We start from the raw sequence: 21,296 nt of genomic DNA on the forward strand, positions 1-21,296 counted from the left end.
GTGGGGGGTATTTGGGGGTGGGGGAACCCCCCCCCCCCCAACCCGCCCCCGCACGCAGGCTTCACGCTGTTTGGGAAAAGAGAAGATGCACTCACACATATTGAGGTCCTACTTCTTGCCGATTCTCTGTGTGACCCCAGAGGAAAGCCTCAGGAACGGAGAACATAGAGAAAAATCCGGGCCCCTCCCTATGGACTGGCCCCGGGATGGAAGACCGCCTTTGCAGGCAAACAGAAAGCCGTCGCCACCACGGGCTCATTGCAAGCATCTGCTGGCGGAATCTCTGCCGGAGATGCATCCCATGACCAGCGGGGTCAAGTGCGAGCCCAGGGTTCCCCCAGGCAGGGCCTGACCCCGGCTCGGCTCGCACAGGCCGCAGAAGGATGAGAGCTCTTCTCGCAGCCCCTGGCTGCCGGGTTCAGCTGATTTTAACTGTTTAGGTCATTTTAATGCCTCTGAGAAAGCTCCATCTTCCCAGCACCTAAATCTGTCACCACATTTTATGAAAATTGACTCGAGATGTGATTTTAGCCCAGGAAGTCGAGCACTATTTGCATCAAGGCTTGGCAGGGCCCCCCGCTGTCGGGGGGGAGCAGGGTGGGGAGGGTCCCATGAAAAGTGTGTGTGGGGGGAAGTGATCCTTGCCTCTCCTCTGCCAGGTGGCTGTCCTGGCCGAGGGCCCCTGGGTAAGGAGGAGACGGGTAATGGGGTGTCCCGCTGATGGACCCCTACCACCTGCAGGGCATGTGGCCCAACCGGCTGGCCCACACATCCCCGCCAGAGCGCTCAGTCTATTTCTGAGCGACCTCAGCCCCCTGGACATTTAACACCGCGAGGATGACGGCTCATCGCTAAGTACTGGGAATAATCTCCCCAGAGCACCTTGCTGTGTGCCTTCCCGTCACTATGACGCCGTGAGCCTGTGCTGGCACCTGCTGTGTGGCAGGGAGGATGCTGGGCACACGGAGGGCACCGGTCACTGTTCACAGCCAGCTGGGCTCACTCTCAATCCGGGGAAACAATACAGCAGCAGCAGAGCTGGCAGCATTCGCTTCTGGGGCGGTACGTGCCGGGCTCTGCTCTGAGCATGCCCACAGTCTCCCACTTAATCCTCGCCACCGCCCTGGGAAGGAGGTGGTGTTATGGTTACTTACTATTATTATTGGTCCCATTTCCCGGAGGAGGAAACTGAAGCAGAGAGGGGTTAGTGTGAAAGAGGCTCTAAACCATGACGTTGTTAAGACGGTAACAGTTACACGCAAAAGGCACCATTCCGCTCGTTCCGCGTTCTGCCCCCTTCGATGGACACCGTTAAGTTGGTTTTCTCTTCCACGTGTCCTTTCCCTCAATATTTGAAGACTGCACATGGGGCCCTGCCAGCCTGCTTTCCAGCAGACGTAGACTGGGGCCTTTTCTATCAGTAGTTCCTGTTTATACCACTGTCTTTTGCCCCCTTTACCAATCCGGGCACCGCCCCCGCCCCAGAACACCTGTTTATTCTTCACTGTCCTTCCCCAAGTGTGTGTCCCGTGCTGTCCATTTGTCCAGCCCAGAGCATCATGGCCGCCCCTCCTCAGGGGCTTGAGCTAGACAGTCACACTCCTCCCCAGGTCTCTGCATTCTGCATCTTTCTCAGGGCTGTCACTGTCCGTGTGTCCAGTAGCCCACCTGCCCCTGTGACGGAGTCTCCACTCCCTCAGGGCTGTCACTGTCCGTGTGTCCAGTAGCCCACCTGCCCCTGTGACGGAGTCTCCGGCTTCATATGGAGTTGGGGGCTGCTGTGTCTTTCTCACGTGAGCTGCTGGTTCACAGAGGATTCAGCTCAGACTTGGAAATTGAGATTTTGAATCTAAATGGGATTTACATTTACCTCCATCGTGGGTCCTTTGGTAGATTCAGTCTGTTGTGTGGTCTGTGAAGATCATGTTGAGTTTCAGTTGTGCGTCTGGCATCTTAGCTCTGTCTCCTGGTCCAGGGGTGGCTGTCATTGCCAGCAGCCTGGAGTCTGTGGTCCTCCCTAAGTCCTCTCCCCAGACTGACCTTAGTTCTCGAGTTGACCTTTGTTCAGGCCACCACCCAGAGGCGAGTCCCATGGGCAGGCACAACTTGCGACCCATCCCCTTTTCTGCATCTCATCCCTAAGGACATGGTGAATAAGTCAAATGCCTTGTCAGAGGAAGCCCTGAATGTGATGTCCCAAACCTGTTCCCCTCCCAGTTGGTATTTACTGTGTCCTGGGTGAGGTATTGATTCTCCCCCAGTCTCAGTGTTCTCACCTGTAAGATGGGGCTCGGAGACCGTGGGAAGAGAATGCTCTGACAACGCCTGGAAATGTCCGTGGCAACGCGGTGTTGCCCAGCCTGAGCACGTGGGCGCTCCACCACCGCGGAAGTGGCCACAGTCGAGGTCCTGTGGCCCACACCAAGCCTGCCCTCAGGAGGGGCTCAGAGCGCCAGGCAGCACTCCTAACACTCAGGCTTCCTGTAGAACCCCGGGCTGTGTGTCCTGCACCGTCCACTTGTCCAGCCCAGAGGAGAAGAGGGGCTGCAGGAAGTAGCCCAACCCTGTGTGTTGAGTTTCAGTTGTGCGTCCGGCATCTAGGCTCTGTCCCCTGGTCCAGGGGTGGCTGTCATGGCCACCCAGCAGCTGCATGGCCTGGAGTCTGTGGTCCTCCCTGTGGACCTCCCCCCAGACTGACCTTAGTTCTCTAGGTGACCTTTGTTCAGCCACTGGGATCTACACAACTGGCGACCCATCCCCTTTTCTGCATCTCGTCCCTAAGGACATGGTGAATAACAGTCAAATGCCTTGTCAGAGGAAGCCCTGAATGTGATCCCAAACCTGTTCCCCTCCCAGTTGGTATTTACTGTGTCCTGGGTGAGGTATTGATTCTCCCCCAGTCTCAGTGTTCTCACCTGTAAGATGGGGCTCGGAGACCGTGGGAAGAGAATGCTCTGACAACACCTGGAAATGTCCGTGGCAACGCGGTGTTGCCCAGGCTGAGCACGTGGGCGCTCCGTCACCGCGGAAGTGGCCACACGCGAGGTCCTGTGGCCCACACCAAGCCTGCCCTCAGGAGGGGCTCAGAGCGCCAGGCAGCACTCCTAACACTCAGGCTTCCTGTAGAACCCCGGGCTGTGTGTCCTGCACCGTCCACTTGTCCAGCCCAGAGGAGAAGAGGGGCTGCAGGAAGTAGCCCAACCCTGTGTGGGGAGGGACGCTCATCAGGGGCTCTGGCGGGACCGGCTGGACCCAGGGACGCTGTCATCGCTGTCATCGCTGTCATCGCTGTCATCGCTGTCATCACTGTCATGCCCAACAGAGCGGTGCACCTTGGCGCCGTGCTGCCAGGATGGGTGGCCGCCGATAGTGTGGGATCCCCGTTCCCTGCCTCTCCGGGGCCTCCGTCCCCTCCTGGTGGGCTTTGGGGCATCTCCTCTCAGCCTGCCCTTGGGACTTGCCTCTGGGTGGTGGCCTTTCTGGCTCCTGCCCTCTCCAGACCCCACGTGCTCCCTGCTCTGGCTCTGAAGATCATCTTCCCCCTCTTCTCTGCCCACCCCCCCCCCCCCCCGGGGCAGGCAGCGTCCCTTCTCTCCCTCTCCCTCTAGTTCCTCCTGCCCAGAAAAGGCTTTCCCTGGCTCCAGCGGCTCCCAAACCACAGCTCAGGGCTCCACCTCGAGATGAGTCAACTCCCTAGCCTGGTGTGAGAACCTTCCCCACTTGGGGACCCTCACAGAGGTCATTAGGAAGGAACCCCTCACTCGGCCCTTGTGCGTGCTCTGCTGGCTCATACCGATGCTGCGGTGGCCGGAGGGGAGGTGGTTGGCCCGGGTCACAGGCGGAAACTGAGGCTGGGGAAGTTGAAGCGACTTGTGCGAGGCCACGCAGCTCAGGGCAGGGTTGGGATTCACACCGGTTAGGAAGCCATCTAGCTCCGTTGGCTGCCCACAGCGGTCGGGCCTTCAGGGCCGATGCCAGCAGCCACCCACGGTCAGAGATGGCACAGGCACAGCTCTGCTCCGCACAGCCTCACACCGGGCCGACTTCTGCCACCTGCACCAGCAGGTTAGGGGGAACCACACGGACCTGCAGTTTGACAATGTTGGCAATTTCACGTGGTCTAATGGTTAGGTCAGGCTCTAATGTAATCTGAGCAAGTGGCCCCCAGTCACACTCCTGTCCTCATAAGCTCAGTGAGATCCCAGCCTGCCTCTTGCCCAGCAGCTCGCTGGAGGCAGCCTGGGACGATGCTCCCTCGTCCGTGAGGATCAGGCCGCCCCAGCCTCGGGCGAGGGAGACCCAGGGCGTCAGCAGCCCAGACACACTCCCAAGGTGTGAGGCCGTGCGCGGTGTCTGCAGGTTCTCACACCCTGCTGTGCGAGTGCTGAGTGCTTGTTCACGCTTCTGGCCATCCGCGTCTCTCCACCCTTCCCGCTGGCTGTGAAAAATCATCGCTCGCTTCCCTCTGTTAACAGGGTTCTCCAGCGCCCATGAGGTCACGTATTGAGGTGAGGCCTCCCAGTTAGCGTCTTTCAAATGTAACTCCCATGCCTAGGATGGACGAAACTCACTTAAAAAATAATTTAAAATAATATAAACAATAAAACAAGACCCACACTATTTGGCTCCAGGCTTTCCCCGCCTGCCTCCTGGCCTGTTCCCCGCCCCTTCCCTTGCCCTGTCCCTCCGCTGCGTCCAGGCATACGGTGGCCTTCCCGCCTCACTCAGTTCCTGCAGAGGAAAGCCTCCCGCCCCGTCCGGCCTTCGTCCGGCTGCTGTCTCCAGCTCTCTGAGCCCCCGACACCCTCTCCCAGTAGCCGAGATTGCTCTCAATGACTCCGCTTGCTTAAGAACAGAGTCAACCAAGAGGTTCAGAACATCTGCTCTGTAACAACAGGCATCTTTTTCTGATGACTGCCGTGTGCCTGGCATCTCCTACCCATCGTCCCTAATCCTTATGGCAGCTCTGTGGCCAGGTACAGGTTATCCCCAGACCCAGACGAGCGAAGAAACTGGCCCAGGCGACATGGCTGGGAAGCCAGGGTTCTCTCCCCCTTGAGCCAGAGGATGGTCGCGTCTTGGGCAGCTCTTGGGAGTCAGACAAGCCTGCCTTATAGAGGTTGTGTCGGGACCTTGGTACTGAGAGCTGTGTTGCCTTGTACTAGACACGTACCCTCTCTGAGCCTCACATGTGAAGTGGGCAATGAGCAATATCTACCTGCTGGATTGCCTACGGATTAGAGATAACATAGGATAAGCTGGAGGAGTCAGGCACTTGATAAAAGATAGCTCATGTTAGTATCGCTGATGGGCCCTGGGCGCAGACAATGTACCAGGCAGTTTACACACTTTATCTCCGGCAACCCATTCTATAGATAGGAGCATGGAGGCCAAGAGGAGAGAAGTAACTTGAATAAGACACTTATCCTCCAGGGTGTAAGGCAGGGAGTTCCCTGCCCTCAGGGACCTTACGGGGAGCTGGGGAGACCACCCTCAGACATAGAAGGATTTAAAAGCCTCGCTTTCTTCATCTTGATAAGTGTATTAGAACAGATCCTCTAGGAAGCCCCAAGTTTCAGACCAGGGGCCAGCCTGGTACAGAGGTGAATTCTCGGCGCTTCACAGCAGGGAGAGGTCCAGGCGGGCTGGGGAGGCTCCCTGGAGGAGGTGGCACTTGGAGGGTGGTGGGAGAAAGAAAGGGCCCTGCAGGAATGGGGCCTGACATGCGCAAAGCTCAGAGGTGAGAATGCCCCGTGTGCCCACGAGATGGGAGACTCAATCGGACTGTGGCCCAGAGTGTTGGAAGGAGGTGAGAGGTCAGCTCAGGAGGGCCATATAGGTTGAGTGGTGTGAGGAGCGAAGACAGTGGGTGATGTGCTCACAGAGGTCGGCAGGGGCGGACCCTGTAGGGCGTCACGGGCCGTGTCGGAGCTCAGACGCTGCGCTAAGTGTGACGGGAAGCTACTTGAGGGTTTTGAGCAGGGGCGTGGTGCAGCCTAGTTTGTATCTCAGAAGGAAACCGCTGGCCACTGTGTGTGGAGTGGATTGCAGGGGAAAAGGCAGCAGTAGAAAGACAGTGTGGTCTTGTGGAGATCCTGGCATGAGACCTGGGTGGGCAAGGGCAGGGGGGATCCTGCTTGTCCAATGGCCAAGAGTTTGAAATAAAATGACCCTCTGCCCACCAGGCTGTGAGCCCAATTTAGGGTCCCTGATGAATAGCACAGGGCCTGGGCCCAGCCGTGCGACATGGACCTTTATCAAAATGTTCACAATAACGAATGGGCCGTTGTTATTGCTCAAGCCCAAAGCAGGAGACGGGGCACACTCCACGGAGCGTGTGGTCGGCGTCGGGACTCTCCCTGTTCTGCAGAGAGGAAGAGAGGAGTTTGCCCCCACAGAGTGGCCCCTCTTGAGCCATGGCTCCCGTGGGCAGCCTTTAGGGGTCTTTGCTCTCATCATGCAGCTGAATGTTCAGGGCCCTAACTCTCTGTCCTCAGGAGCCAGAAGTCAAGGCCTGGCTTGGGGAGCAAATAAGTCCTGGGCACTTATTCTTAATGCTGGGGCTTTAGAACCCTCGGTGGCACAGTGAGGCCACTGTCCCGTGTCCCTTCAAACCCTTACTCTGCCCCTTCCCTTAACCTCTCTGAGCCTTAGTATTTTGTTGTTGTTTTTTAAAAAATATGTTTTTTATTGATTTTAGAAAAAGAGGAAGAGAGGGATGATAGAAACATCGATTGGCTGCCTCCTGCATGCCTCCCACTGGGGATCGAGCCTGCAACCTGGCATGTGGCCTGACTGGGAATCGAACCATGACCTCCTGATTCATGGGTTAACGCTCAGCCACTGAACCACACCAGCCGGGCTGAGCCTTCGTTTTCCTCAGTAAAATGGGCTCCAATGCCTGCTCATTGGGCTGTGGGGGGACTAAATGACAGAGTCAGCACGGGGCCTGGCTCTGCCCAGTACGGGTAAGAAGTGGGACTGTGTTCTACCACCAGACAGAGCGGAGGAGGCTCTGTCCCCCGAGCCACGCTCCTCCGGTAGGAGGGCAGCTGACCTTCCTCCCGCCCTGTGCAGCCCCCACATCAGCAGCAGCACCCCCCCCCTTGGCCTCCCCACACCCTAGGAGAGGAAGCAGAGGCTCAAGGGGTCTTTGCTTTCTTTGCCCAGTGACTCCGCCTAGAAAGCAGCAGGGCTGGGTGTGAGGCGGTCTGGTTCGGGCTCCTCCCATCGCCCAGGCATGGACTTCCAGAGTGGCCTTTCCTAGCTCCAAGTTGGATGTGGTGCCTCAGGGCCGACTGTGGATGTGCGACTCCTGCTGCACCGCCCACTTCGGCCAGAGGCCTTTGCTGCTTGTGGGTAGAACATTAGAGGAGCCAGACTCCATCTGGAGGAAGGCGTGTGCTGTCCTAGTAACCCTGAGGTTCCAGGCCAGGTCCCTCGGCGGCCGATCCATCTATTTACTCCTTCGTGGCAGCGCTCAGGGCACATCACCGTGTGGCTGAGCTGTTGAGAGCGTGGGCTCCAAAGCCGAGGTGATGGGTCCAAATCCAGCTGCCGCCTTCCCAGCTGGGCTTTGGGGCAAGTGTGTGGGCTTAGGACCTGCTGGGAGGAGATGACTCCTTCATGGACAGTGCCTGGCACAGACAACGCTCAACAATGGCTCTTCTTATAAGAAGCCCGAGCCAGCCCTGGCCGTGGCTCAGCTGTTTGGAGCGTCGTCCTTACACCAAAGGTTTTTGGGTGTGACTCCCGGTCAGCGTGTGTACCTGGTTTCAGGTAACATCCTCAGTAGGAGCATGTATGGGAGGCAACTGATGGATGTTTCTCTGCACCGCCCACTTCGGCCAGAGGCCTTTGCTGCTTGTGGGTAGAACATTAGAGGAGCCAGAGACTCCATCTGGAGGAAGGCGTGTGCTGTCCTAGTAACCCTGAGGTTCCAGGCCAGGTCCCTCGGCGGCCGATCCATCTATTTACTCCTTCGTGGCAGCGCTCAGGGCACATCACCGTGTGGCTGAGCTGTTGAGAGCGTGGGCTCCAAAGCCGAGGTGATGGGTCCAAATCCAGCTGCCGCCTTCCCAGCTGGGCTTTGGGGCAAGTGTGTGGGCTTAGGACCTGCTGGGAGGAGATGACTCCTTCATGGACAGTGCCTGGCGCAGACAACGCTCAACAATGGCTCTTCTTATAAGCCCGAGCCAGCCCTGGCTGTGGCTCAGCTGTTTGGAACGTTGTCCTGTACACCAAAGGGTTGTGGGTGTGATTCCCGGTCAGCATGTGTACCTAGGTTTCGGGTAACATCCTCAGTAGGAGCATGTATGGGAGGCAACTGATGGATGTTTCTCACATTGCTCTTCCTCTCCCTCTCCCCCTCCCCCTCTCTCTCCTCCTCCCTTCCCCTCCCCCTCCCATCCTCTATCTATAATCAATAAAAACATATCCTGGGGTGAAAGGAACCACTGGTGGTATCAGACATCCTGGGGTCCTTGTTGGGAGCTAGAGACTTTTAGGGGTGCCTTTAGGGAGGGGCTTGCTCAGGGCCCTCCCCCCACATCTGCGGCCAGACCCAGGGCTCAGTGGTGCAGCCACCAGGGGAGGCTGGTGGAGGGGGTTTGCCAGCAGCGTGGCAGCCAGGCTCGTTGGTAAAAGGGTTCTTTCCCCAGGAGCTGAGATCTGACAGATTATCCGGAACAAAGGCTAATTAGGAACAGGCTTTTAGGCAGGAAGTCTTTCATCAGGAGCTTGGTAAGTTTTCACCGGCTGCTGCTGGCCTCAGGCAGAGGGAACCTCCTCCGTCCAGGGCCGGGCGCTGGGCAGGTCTCACCGCTGCCCGTCCTCACCCGAGGCCTAAGACAGCGGCTGGTCTGGGAGGCCGCAGGCCAGCGAGCCTGCTCTCCCTGTGCCCCTCCGGGCGAGCCCTTCCTCACCCGCCGGTTTCCCCACTCTACAAGGGGGGCTACAGGGTCCTGGGAGAACTTTCTAGACCAGGGGTGGGCAAACTTTTTGACTCGAGGGCCACAATGGGTTCTTAAACTGGACCGGAGGGCCGGAACAAAAGCATGGATGGAGTGTTTGTGTGAACTAATATAAATTCAAAGTAAACATCATTACATAAAAGGGTACGGTCTTTTTTTTTTTAGTTTTATTCATTTCAAACAGGCCGGATCCGGCCCGCGGGCTGTAGTTTGCCCACGGCTGTTCTAGACCCAAGTGTGGCAGCCCTGGCACAGAAACAAACAGGCCCTGGCATGGAAGCAGGCCCTCTGTGCCCTCGCCGAGACCCGGCCCTCCTTCCAGCTGCCCTCGGCCTCCTCCTCCTCACCCGGGCACCCACCGGCCCTGTTCCTAGAGCAAGCACATGCCCTCTTCCTGTCTGTTTAAGTAGGTGTCTTTCTGGCCTTTCATTTTAATCTCGACGAACATAATTCAAGAAGGGCTGGGCCGGGCTTTAGAGTCCCAGTGATGGAGCCGTCAATAGTATATGACAGGGCGCTCGGCTGGGAAGTGTGGCAGCTGCGAGGTGGAGAGCCCTCAGTCCTCGCCACCTCCGGCTGGGCCGGCACAGCCACGGGCGCTTTGCATGGCAGGAGCCAAAGCTTCACCAGCTGTAATTGGTAAGAAGGCAGAGTGTCATCCCATACACCAAAAGGGCACATTAGGATCGGTCAGGCTTGCAGAGCCACCACTCATGACTGAGCAGGGGACCAGGTGACTGTCACGGGCAGCCTGGCCCCGCCCCCACCCCTGGGGCGCTGGCAGGTCCTCCCTCTGGAGCTCTGCTCCTTTGTCTGTAAGGGGGGCGGGAATGGCAATAATATGGGTGCACCAGGTCAGTGGGGATTAAAAGAGACCACGGATGAGTGAAGTGTTTCAAAGAGGAGAAGTCGTGATACAATGCAGGAGGAGGAGGAGGGGGGGGGAGGATTTGATGGAAGGAAGAACCCGAGGCGGCGTTGACAGGCATCTGGGAGAGCAGGGCGCTGCTGCCACCTCAGCTCTGTCACAGCCTTTTCCTAATTAGCAGTGTGACCTCGTCAGAACCCCCGACCCCATTCCCTGCCTCTCTTTTCTCATTGCTTGAGAGGATTTAGTTCCTTCGGCTCTGAGATCTCTAGGCTGAAGGTCAACTTGTTAATCAATGAAAGTTTATGGAAATTACTGGGGGGACCAGGACTGTGTGTGTGTGTGTGTGTGTGTGTGTGTGTGTGTAGGGGGTGGAGGGGGATGGTGGTGAGCCGAGGTACAGGTCAGGGACACACACCTGTGCCACCTGACCTGGAGAACCACCCCGACCCCACAGGAAGAGACAATAAGGTGGAAGGCACAGTAGGCACCGAAGAAGTTCAGAGGCCGGGCAGTCTCATACTATCCATGAGACTGGCTGGGGCAGAGTTCCAGCCTCATGCATAGCATTATCCTCTTCTTGGTTAGTGACCACCTCAGCTCCTCCTTGATTGGGAGCCAGATCTGCCTGTGTTCACATCCTCTCCCTGCCACCCACTTGCTGTGTGACCTTGGGCAAGTCCCTCGATGTTTCTGAGTTTTATCTTAGTTAATTTATCTGTGAAATGGAATAATAATAGTACAGCCTCATAGGATTGTTGTGAAGATGAAACGAGTTAATATATGGGAAACACGTGGTGGCTGGCACACAGTAGGGCGGCTATTACAGGTTATTACAGGTACTGGAGGCCTACTCTGCAGCAGACGCGGCACAGGGCTCCGGGCACATGCCCTTCCCCCTCCCTCGGAAGCAGGGATGGTTTGCTCTGTCAGCGATGAGGACATGCAGCCTCTCAGGGTTCCACATTGTCTCACGTAGATAATGAGCAACAGTCCGTGGGCGGTGGGGGTCCCGGGGCCCTGGCCCGGCTACCCCTCTGCACCACCCTGGCTCTGGGCATTGGCGGGCGTTGAGACGGATGTTGGGAAACCTCCAGGTTCCTTGTGGTCGCTTGCCTCACTTGCCTGACCTGGGTTCTCTCTCTCAGCCCTGCACCAGCCCTTGTCCCAGGGCAATTCGGAAGGACAGCTGCCCTCCTGCCCCCATAATCCCCAACACCTGTGTGAGGCGGCGCTCCCGGGAGCCATTTAATTTAGTTCTCAGAGAAGTTTCAAGTCTGCCTCCCCTTTGTGGGTATGGCTGGAACCAATGGCATGTAATTAATGCTGCTTAATTGCTATTCCCCGGGCTAGTCAGGAGGTTCCCGGAGCCCTCGGAGCATGTCAGGGGCTCCCACTGGGGTTCGTTGCCCCGGATAAGAAGTGAGCTTCTCAGAGGGCGAAAACCCTGATTTCCAGGCTCTTTTCTCATTTGTGTTTTCTTTCTTTCTCCCCCTGGGGGGCTGCCCCGGGTCCCCGAGGTCAGGGAGGCCCCCCCACCTCCTGGATTGCACAGTCCCTTCCCCAATTACGCACACAGACCCTAGGGCCCTCTGCACCAGACTTACTTGATGAAACAAAGATTTGGGGCCTTCTCTTCGGCTTTGTTGGTCTGAGAGTTCCTGTGCTACGGGTTTGGTGGCCTGTGCCCCAGACTGTGAGCCGTGTGAGGCCCCTCATATCCTCAGACCCCGGAGTGTGGACAGAGGGGCTCAGAAAGGACCGGGAGGAGCGACGGGTGTTTCTGAGGAGCTGGGAGTGTTCCGGGCTAGCTCGGCTCTGCTCACAGGTGGCGAGGGGTTCACCCACCGGCCCCTCCTTTCCAAGTACACAGATCACATGCCTTTGTGTGCTCCCCACTGCTAACACCTCCTTGCTCCGAGCCCTTCCTGCTGGAAAACTCAACACTTCTGTGTAGGATGAAATAAGCCGCATTGATTTTTTTTTTTTTTTAACATCAGTTCAGTTGTGTTCCTACCAGCATTAATAGGGGTGTAAATTGGGCCTGACAGGGACCCGGTGGCTTCCTGGAATTTTAAAAATCCAAGTTTCCGCATGTATTTCCTTTGTTATTAGCTCAAGTAATGAAAGCTGTAAACCATCTTTAGTAAGTCCCTGGGTTGTAGGCTGCACAGGCCTTTGTGCCAGTGCACATGTTAATTACCCCTGCGTCCTGGTAATTCATCACTGCCCGGCCCGGCTCACCACCCCCTTTCCCGCTCTAGGAGACATGGGGGCCCTCGGAGTCCCCCTCCCTGTCCTGTTTCCAGGGGAACTCCATTTTCTTCTCCAGCAGCAGATCCATCTCCAGGGAATTCCCCTCTATTGCAGCTTCAAGTGCCATTTTAAAAGCAGCTGTCATCTCCCCTAATGGGTGTTTTCCTTGCTGGCGGAGAGACGGGTGCACAAAGAATGCTGGCTCCGTCTGCACTGGGCTGTATCCAGAGTCCTGCTTGCGGGGAGGGTGGGTGGGGGTGGGGGGTTACAGGTGTCTGAGGGAGGAGGCAATGCACTGAAGGAGAGGAATGGCCCAGTTTAACGGAGGATTCTCTTGAAACGGGGTGTTTACCTGGAAGATTCTGCCTTTAGGAGAAATTTTCCTTTTGTCTGAAGACAGGAGGTATGAAGAATTAGAAAGAGCAGGAGAGGCAAATGCAGGAACTCTTTTGGAACAAGGGTCAGACATGATAAGATTTAGATTGAATTTAGGCGATGGGGCAGGAACCCAGTCTTATTCAACTCAAAGTCCTCCCGGTTGCCTTGTCCACAGTGGTGCTTCTGTAAATGCCTATGAAGTAAAACTCATCTTTGATTTTTATAATGCTTAAAGGCTCCGGCCAGTTAGATGAAATAAAAAAAAACACAGGGGTGGGCCTAAGTAGGTTTACAGTTGTTCCTGTAGAAAATGATACAATAATTTATAAATAATCGTACAACAATAAACTGTTTCATGGACTCGCAACTGTAAACCTACTTTTGCCCACCCCTGTGTAATGGCCTTTGGAGCTAGACATACCTGGGTTTCGATCCCAGCTCTGCCTGTGTGGGTGGACTTGGGCAAGTCACTAGACCTCTCTGTGTCTCCGTTTCCTCACTTGTACAGTGGGTAATAACTCAGGGTCTTTGTGAGAACCAAATAGGATGATGACCTGCTTGTCTACGGAGCTTCCGTGGGGGCTCAGTAAATGTTCGTTTTCTTCCTCCCGCACTGGGTCTCAGCTCCATCTGCACATTAGAATCACCTAGGAAACTTTGAAAAACAGTCATTCAGGCCCCGCCCATGGAGATCTGGGTTTAATCGGTCTGGGGGGGTGGGGGGTTGAGTATGGGTGTTTTTAAAAAGCTCCTATTAAAGGATACATTTTTAAAAAGTAAAATCATTAATCCCATACAAATATAAAATGAACACATGGCAAAGATTTAACTTGTTAATTAATGAGGGAACCAGTAAGAGTTACAACTAGTTCAAATACAGCAGGTCCTCAACTGAGGTCCCTTTTCAATGTCATTTTGTGATAATTTTGATGAGGTGCCATGGGAACGTAACTCTTGTTTACACCCATTAGCCTGTGGTAAAATTAGTTTCATTATACATCACTTCTCTTAAAGTCACAGGACCCACCAATGACGTTAAGTGAGGACTTACTGTAATTCAAATAACACACACATATGGCCAATCAGGAATGCTGAAAAGAATTTATAAATACATGCAAAGCTGGTCAATAGCCAGAGGGTAATAATCAAATAAGCAGTTGCATACCACTTTACTACATTTATTTGTTTTTCTTCGGACAAGAATCATTTGCATTACTCCACGCCAGTGGTTCTCAACCTTGGCTGCACATTAGAATCACCTGGGAATCTTTTTAAAATCCTGATTTCTGGGCCTCATCCTCCGGAAATTCTGTTTCTTTGTTACTAATGTTGTGGCCCCACCCCATAACAAAGAAACAGAATTTCCGGAGGATGAGGCCCAGAAATCAGGATTTTAAAAAGATTCCCAGGTGATTCTAATGTGCAGCCAAGGTTGAGAACCACTGCTCTACGCCTTCCACAATTCACAGAGCTGTAAGGCATCTCATAGATGATGGAAGGTGCGGACCTCTGTGAAGTCAGACAACTGGACTAGTGTGTGGCGAGGAGCACCCAGGAATCTGCTTTTCCGCACGTTTCCATATCTCACACGTCCCCAGCGATTCTCATGTGCAGCCGCAGGGGAGGACCTGCCGTCGGCCCTGTATGCAGCGGTTGGCACCGTTAGCGCTCTGTATTGCAGGTGTTTGTTTATGAGTCGTCCCACCAGTGACAGAGAAGCCCCTAGGTACAGGGTTCACGTTCCGTTTACGTTTGTAGCTCAGCACCCAGCACACTGCCTGGCCCATAACAAGTGCTTCACAGCTGTTCATTCAATTAATAACTGAATTGATCGGATAACTTTAAGAAGGAAGCAAGACAAGTAGTATTCTCCATCTTCTGCTGAGGAAACAGGCTCTCAAAGGCTCTGATCAAGTCACACAATTAGCTTATGATGAAGTCAGGACTCAAGCCCACTCATCCATTTCCTCACTCAGCCTCACTTCATTCAACAATTCCTGAGTGCCTACTGTGTGCTCCTGCTGCCCTTGCCCCTGTAGCGCAACGTGGCTCAGAGAGATGTCCAGAAGGCCTGGGCTCGCGCCTTGAAGACAGCGATCATTAGCTGTGTGACCCCGGACATAGGGGTGGAAAGAGCCTCAGTAGATTATTGTCAGGGGATGTGGTGAGTGCAGCGATAGGGACGTGAGGAAGATCATGGGAGCGGAGGGGAGGGGTGGGAGTTGGAGAGCAGGACTTCCGGGAGTTGAGTCTTCAAACTTCAGCCATTGGCCCCCATGGTGACCAACGAGGAGGCAGTGGTCAAGATGAGAAACGGCGAGTCCTGTCCACGGCCACAGCACAGGAGAGTTAGCTGATGGGATTGACAGGACAGGAGAGTGGTTAGACTTAGGGACAAAACTGCCAATCTAGTGCCCCTCAGAGGGCCCACCCTGCCTTGAGGGGCGGTTCTCTTTGCAGGTTTCTAACTCCTCTCAGGGTAGAAGGGGACACTAGGCTCTGCCCCGATAACGGGGACCTTGCCCACCACACGTGAGAGGGGCCCCCGTGCTGGCATTTTTCTGGGTGGCAGAGCCCCATCAAGGAGGACGAGTACTCAGGATTGATTTTTGTATTTTGGTAATTACTGCCCAAGTCTAACAACAAGTTTATATGTTAAGAAAGATTAACAAGCTATTTAAAATATTTATTGTGCATCTGCCCACTGTGTACTTTGGAGAATATTGTGCCCTCCTGTTGTGGAGGGTAGAGTATGGGGCTCCTGCGCTTAATCTTTATCCATGTCCCTTTTTGAAACAAAATCTCACAAAAAATGTCCAGTGACTGAGCAGACGTAAGAGCTGCTTTGATGGAATTGGTGGCCTGGGGTCAGCCCATGCTGTGTACTTTGGAGAATATTGTGCCCTCCTGTCGTGGAGGGTAGAGTATGGGGCTCACACACTTTATCTTTATCCATGACCCTTTTTGAAACGAAATCTCACAAAAAATGTCCAGTGACTGAGCAGATGTAAAAGAGCTGCTTTGATGGAATTGGTGGCCTGGGGTCAGCCCACACCGCCCGCCTCCCAGGCCTGGGAGACTCCTGGGAACTCAGGGCCCCGTGGACCACAGTGTCACTCTCCAGGGTTCTCAAAGGGCGGTGCCTGCACCAGCAGGGGCAGCATCAGCTGCGTTTTTTAGAAATGCAGATTCTCAGGCACCACCCTAAGCCGATTGAATCGGAACCTCTGGGAGTGAGGCCTGACTCTTGTTTTAACAAACCCTCCAAGTGATTCAGATGCCCAGAAACGGGAAGTGAATTCCCTACGTCATTTGGGGGAGTTTAAGGGGGTTCAATTATTGAGTGTCTAATGTGTGAAAAATTCTAGAATATATGCTGCAGGGGATACCAAGAAAGTCAAGTCTGTGTATTAGTTATCTACCGCCGCGTAACAAACTAGCCCAGGGTTTAGCCACTGAAACAATAGGGTCATGAATCTGGAGGCAGCTTTGTGGGATCCCCTACCTCACAAGGCCATAGTCGAGGGTGTTGGCCAGAGCCTCGATCATCACCAGGTTCAGCTGGGGCAGGGTCCACGTCTAAGTTGTCAGTGGTTGTTGGTAGGATTCCGATTCTTAGGGGTGGGTTGGCGTCCTTAGTTCCTTATCACATGGGCCTCTCCATAGGGCAGCTCACAACACAGCAGCTGCCTTCATCAAGGTGAGCCAGCTAGAGAGAAGAGGGTGCCCAAGACGGAAGTCATAGTCCTTTATAACATAATCTTGGAAGTGACCTGGTCACTTGGAAGTGACCTGTACTCTAGTCTGTTCATTAGAAGTGAGCCATGAGGTCCAGCCCACATTCAAGGGGAGGGATTGCGCAAGGGCGTGGATGCCAGGAGGCGGGACCTGACCCCACTGTCCCTGTCTCTGCCCTTGCACTTACATGGGGGCGTCAAATAAGGACACACCTAACCGGAATCCGCCAGGGAAGGAGGGTGGGACCTGCGCCGCCAGCCTGGCCCCGAGGTCCACGCCCCGTCTCCTCTTGCAGTACGGACGCACCGAGGTCATCGACAACACTCTCAACCCCGACTTCGTGCGCAAATTCATTGTGGATTACTTCTTCGAGGAGAAGCAGAACCTCCGTTTCGACCTGTAAGTGGAAGCTGGTGCCGAGGATGGAGCTGGGGAGGAAGCGGTGTTGGAAGGTGGGGCCGCAGGACCTATGGTCCGACAGGGGGTCCCCTTTCCAGGGAAGGGGGGCAGTGGTGTTAGAGGAAGCCCGGGTTGGCCTGGGATAAAGGTGACTATTAGCTGGAGTCCAGCCTCATCGGGAGAGGAAGGGAGGTGGGAGAGGGGACAAAGCACCCCCATTGTTCTGTTAAGTGGGAGGCACTGAGCAGCCACCTGACCTGGCGGGGATACGGGGGGTTGAGGAGAGATCTTGGGGACAAGTCTAGCTCCAGCTCTGGCAGCCCTTTTCTCCCCAGGTGACAGGGAGGACCCCATTGGCCTCTCCCCCGTCCAAGCTTTCCTGGGATCAGAGCCCGTGTTTTGGGCGCAGGAGTCCTGACTGGGACCGGGTTGGGCAGGACCCCTTCACCACCTCTGTGTTTTCTGCAGATACGACGTTGACTCGAAGAGCCCTGACTTATCCAAACACGTGAGTCCCACCTGTCAATGTCCAGCGATTCTACAAGTCTCTTAAATGCCAGTCCGAGCCAGTCCTGCTTCCCTGTGACAGAGTGTGTGGGTCCGATGCGGGTCCTGTCGTTTCAGAGCCATCACACTTCCGGGGGGCGGCGGGGAAGGGGTGCTGGATGGCTGTGAGCAGAGTGGGCGACACTGGTCTTTTCTGTACCCCAATGTGCAGGATTTCCTGGGCCAGGCCTTCTGCACCCTCGGAGAGATTGTGGGGTCCCCCGGGAGCCGCCTGGAGAAGCCCCTCACGTAAGTGTAGAGGAGAGTGGGCCTGTCTGGGTTCCTTCTTCAGTGATGGGCCAACTTCCTGCCCAGCCCTGCGGAGGGCAGGCTGCGAGAAGGGGCGAGGAGTAAGATACCCCATGGGCCCTCCCCTTGCAGGGCTTTTGACTAGTTACCTTGGAGGAACCCCAGCTGGTTATTAGAGCCCCATATTGCTAGGACGGCCCTGGGATGCTATCTAGTCCCCCAGCCCTTTCCTCGTAGAGGGGAAGAACCCAAGCCCAGAGAGGGGAAGTAACTTGTCCAAGGCCACACAGCTAGGAAGTGGGAGAGCTGGGGTTTGTTTGATTGGAGGGTTCTACTCACATAGCATGTCCTCAGATTGTCCACCCTCGGTGTGGGCCGGAGCTGGGTACGGTGAGGCCCTCCCTATCTCACGCTGCCCCTGACGGGACGGCCTGCATTAAAGGGTCTTAGTGTTTGCAGGGGGAAGCCGTTATTCTGAGCAGGCTCTGGGATGGAGACCCAAGGCTTCTCATGGCGCAGTCTGAGGGTGGCCAGGTGGTGGGGGTGACCTCTCTTGTCCCCATTTCTCAGGAAACGCCAGGAGCCGAGCCCAGGCAAGAGAGGCCTGAAAACTGGCATAAGCACCCAGGTCATGGGCAGGGTGGGCAGGAGAGGGGGATCAGGCTGGGCGGGGCATCAGCCCCAACTTGCTTCTGCCAAGTCCACACTGGCTGCTGTCCCCTCACATGATCAGTAATTGCAGAAGCTGTTATTATGAGTGTGTGTGCGGGGGGCGGGGGGTCTCTCTCCAAGGCCCTGTCTCTGACTCCCCAGTAACTGTGGGTAACTTCAGGGCCCCCAGAAAGGCCTCCCTGTCCCCCAAAAGGTCACCTCCTCTGGGCTCACAGAAAATAATGATAACAGCTATCATTTGTTGAAAACAGGGAGCAAACTCAGGTTAGGGGGGCTCTGACGCTTATAGAATGTGGGAACCCAGGAGTGAGTGTGCGTCTGCCCCTCTCAACTCCCAACTGCCCGGGTCAAAAGCCCATGAGTCACTTGCGTCAGGTTTCTATCCGCTGTCACCTGGTCCACCTCAGGTGAAGGGCGCGCCTTGGGGAGATTGAGGGAGACCTGAGTAGGTGGGCCTGGGGAGCTGTGCCTTCAGGAGAAGCAGATCTAAACCGTGGGGCTGGGAGATGTTCGGTGTTGCTGGAGGAGGGGACCTCTTCTGTCCACCGAAGGGCCCAGTGCCTAAGGGCAGGGGTTGTCTTGGCCCGGCCTGTGGGCAGCTCCGATCACCAGGCCTCTGTTCTGGGCCAGACAGCGTTGCTTCTGTGACCCCGTGGGATCCCTCCGCACTTCCCCCTCCGCAGCCTGGGCCCGAGGCTCAGAGAGGTGCGCAGTGGTTCTCAGGCTGCAGGGGCCTCACACCCCCTGGAGGGCTTGGTAAACAAAGACGGTGGGGCCTTTCTAGCACATTCCCAGGCGGTACAGATGCTGCTGGCCCGGAACCCCACTTTGAGAACCCCTGAGGTAGCGTCACCCAGGACTTTACAACCAGGTTTTGGGAGAAGACCTGTGCCTTTTGGTCCTACCTTGATGTATGATCCAGGACAGAAACCTGTCTCCACGAATCCAGAAGCCATTGCTCTGGCCTCTCAGGACAGGGAGCTTGGCTCACGACCTGCTCTCTTCCTCTCCGCACAGGATAGGAGCGTTTAGCCTGAACTCCAGGACGGGCAAACCCATGCCGGCTGTGTCCAGCGGGTAGGTGCCCAGACATCTCTGGCTGGAGTCCTCAGACCCTCCGCCAGCTCTGCAGAGGGGCCTCGAGTCCTGGCCCTTTCCCACTCCCGCCACCGTGCATCCAGCCTGGCTGGGGACAGAGGGCCCGGTCCCTCCGCAAGGACTCAGGCACTTTGGGCCACTCTGCAGCTGGCCCTGCTCCCATCCAGGCTGGAGCCTCAGTGGCTCCCGGGACTTTGTGAGCAGCATGGGGCCTAGAGGTAGGGGCTGTTAACAGGAGTCAGAGGGGCGGGGCACTTTCCCTTCCCTTCCTCTCTCTGGCCTGGTTTCTTCTCACCACTCACCCTCCTCTGTCCCCCGCTCCTCCCTTCTCCCATCCCCTCACCCCCTTCCCCTCCACGGCTCCCACTGCTGGATGTCGGCCTCCTCTCAGCCTCCTCAGAGTAGCTTTAGCGAATCCTCACTTTCTGCGTGTGCTCACCAGCTGCAGCGGCCAGCCTCCAGCCTCCGCTCTGGCCTCTGCTTTCGGCTGGCCTCACGCAGACCCTCCCCACTCCTCCCCTCTCCTCTCCTGGTAAGAGGGAGGGTCCTTACCCACCGGGACAGGGGAGGGAGCTGGGCTTGGGGTACAGCCTGCAGGTGCTTCCGGAAGATGAGCACCGGGCTGAGTGAGCAGAGCTTGCGGAGGGCTCCCAGGGGCTGGGGTCCCAGCAGCTGATTAACCACCAGACCAGCTGGGTGTGGGAGAGGGGCCTCCGGGGGCCCGGGGGGCTCACAGCCCAGGAGGGGGTGGATGCTGACTGACAAGGGAGTAGAGAAGCAGCAATTAGAAAGAGAGCCAGAATCAGAGAGAGAAATAGAGAGGGTGTGTGTGTGTGTGAGAAAGACCAGAGGGAAGTGGGGAGAGAGACAGAAAGGAAGGCCGAGCAGGTGGAGCAGGGCTGGGGAGGGGAAGGGAAGATGGGAAATAGAAGAGGGGCTCGGAGGCAGAGAGGGACAGATGGAGAGGTGCTGGGCGAGGAGGCTGGTGTGAGGGTTTTATCACCTGGTCCACAAAACACGTCTCTACTACCAGGAAGGGCCAGACAGGGGGGCACCCAGTTCAGCTGCCCCTGTCTAAGGGGACAAGCTGGCAGGCACTGCCACCTGCCTGTGGCAGGGGAACCTCCAGAAGTGGCCCCTGCTCCCCTGATATAGAGAGATCGAGGCCGGCTGATCAGACCCACTCCCCTGCCTCCCCTGCCTCCTCTGTGTGAAGGCCCCTTCCTCTGAGAATTGGTGCGAGGAAGAGCTCCATCCGTGGTTCTCAAAGTGTGTTCCACAGTCAGCATGCTGGTGGCTCTGAGGCTGGCCTGAAGTGTGGGGCCACCAGCATGCTGTCTGTGGAACACACTTTGAGAACCACAGATGTAAAGGAAAGGGGGCAGGGAGGGAAATGATGCTCCTTGAGGGCCTTCTCTGTGCCAGGCCTATGTGTGCATATTCGCTAGTAAAATGGATGCTATAATCATACCCATTTTATGGGTAAGGAAACTGAGGCTCAGAGAGTCTCGGCCCAAAGTCATGCAGCTGCTGGACAATGTGACATTTTCTTCTAGCTCCCAAGGACCCCTGGCTGCACTGGGCCCCTGTTAGTCCCAAACATTGGAGTGGGATCGACTGGTTCTGGTGGGAGGGGTCCCTCCTGAATAAGAGAAGAGGCGGTGCAGGTCAAGTTCCCTGGGAACTTGCTCTCCTGGCGGAGATTCCCTGGGTGGGCCGACCTCCCTGAGGAGTTGGTCCCGGGGAGGTAGGCATGGGAGAAAGGCTGGGCACGCTCCCCCAAGGGTATGCCAGCCCTTCTGCGTTACTCCCTGTTGCTGCTCTGCTGAGATGAATCAGAGCGGCTCAGGGCTGGGATGTTCTGGGACTCTGGGGTCAGCTGCGTGCAAGGTGGGATGGCTGCCCACAAGGTCTTTTGCCCACAGAAGTGGTCTTTGGATGGAAAGTTTGAGAACCACTGGCCTGGAAGCCTCTGGGTGAGTCTGGATGCTTCTCTGGTTCTAGGACTTGCAGTGCAGACGCTGCCTCTCCTGGTGGGAGCAGGGGCGACAGCTCCAGGCCGGGGCTGGCCCAGCAAGCAGTGCCCTAAGCTGCCCTGCACCGTGTTTCAGGAGACTCTG

General features: G+C 56.1%; 1 protein-coding gene across 1 annotated transcript in view; it reads left to right on the plus strand.

Moving 5' to 3' along the window:
* The window catches only part of LOC102242088 (copine-5-like), a 26,332-nt gene extending 5,176 nt beyond the window's left edge, over positions 1-21,156 (plus strand). Inside the window, exons 4-8 of the mRNA XM_014538500.1 lie at positions 16,508-16,611; positions 17,080-17,119; positions 17,330-17,406; positions 19,096-19,155; positions 21,102-21,156. Of these exons, the coding sequence (XP_014393986.1) occupies positions 16,508-16,611; positions 17,080-17,119; positions 17,330-17,406; positions 19,096-19,155; positions 21,102-21,156 (336 nt within the window). The remainder of the gene's footprint in view (positions 1-16,507; positions 16,612-17,079; positions 17,120-17,329; positions 17,407-19,095; positions 19,156-21,101) is intronic.
* The last annotated feature ends 140 nt before the right edge of the window (positions 21,157-21,296 follow it).

Source organism: Myotis brandtii, unplaced genomic scaffold, assembly GCF_000412655.1.
Source record: "Myotis brandtii unplaced genomic scaffold, ASM41265v1 scaffold1041, whole genome shotgun sequence".
NCBI lineage: Eukaryota > Metazoa > Chordata > Mammalia > Chiroptera > Vespertilionidae > Myotis > Myotis brandtii.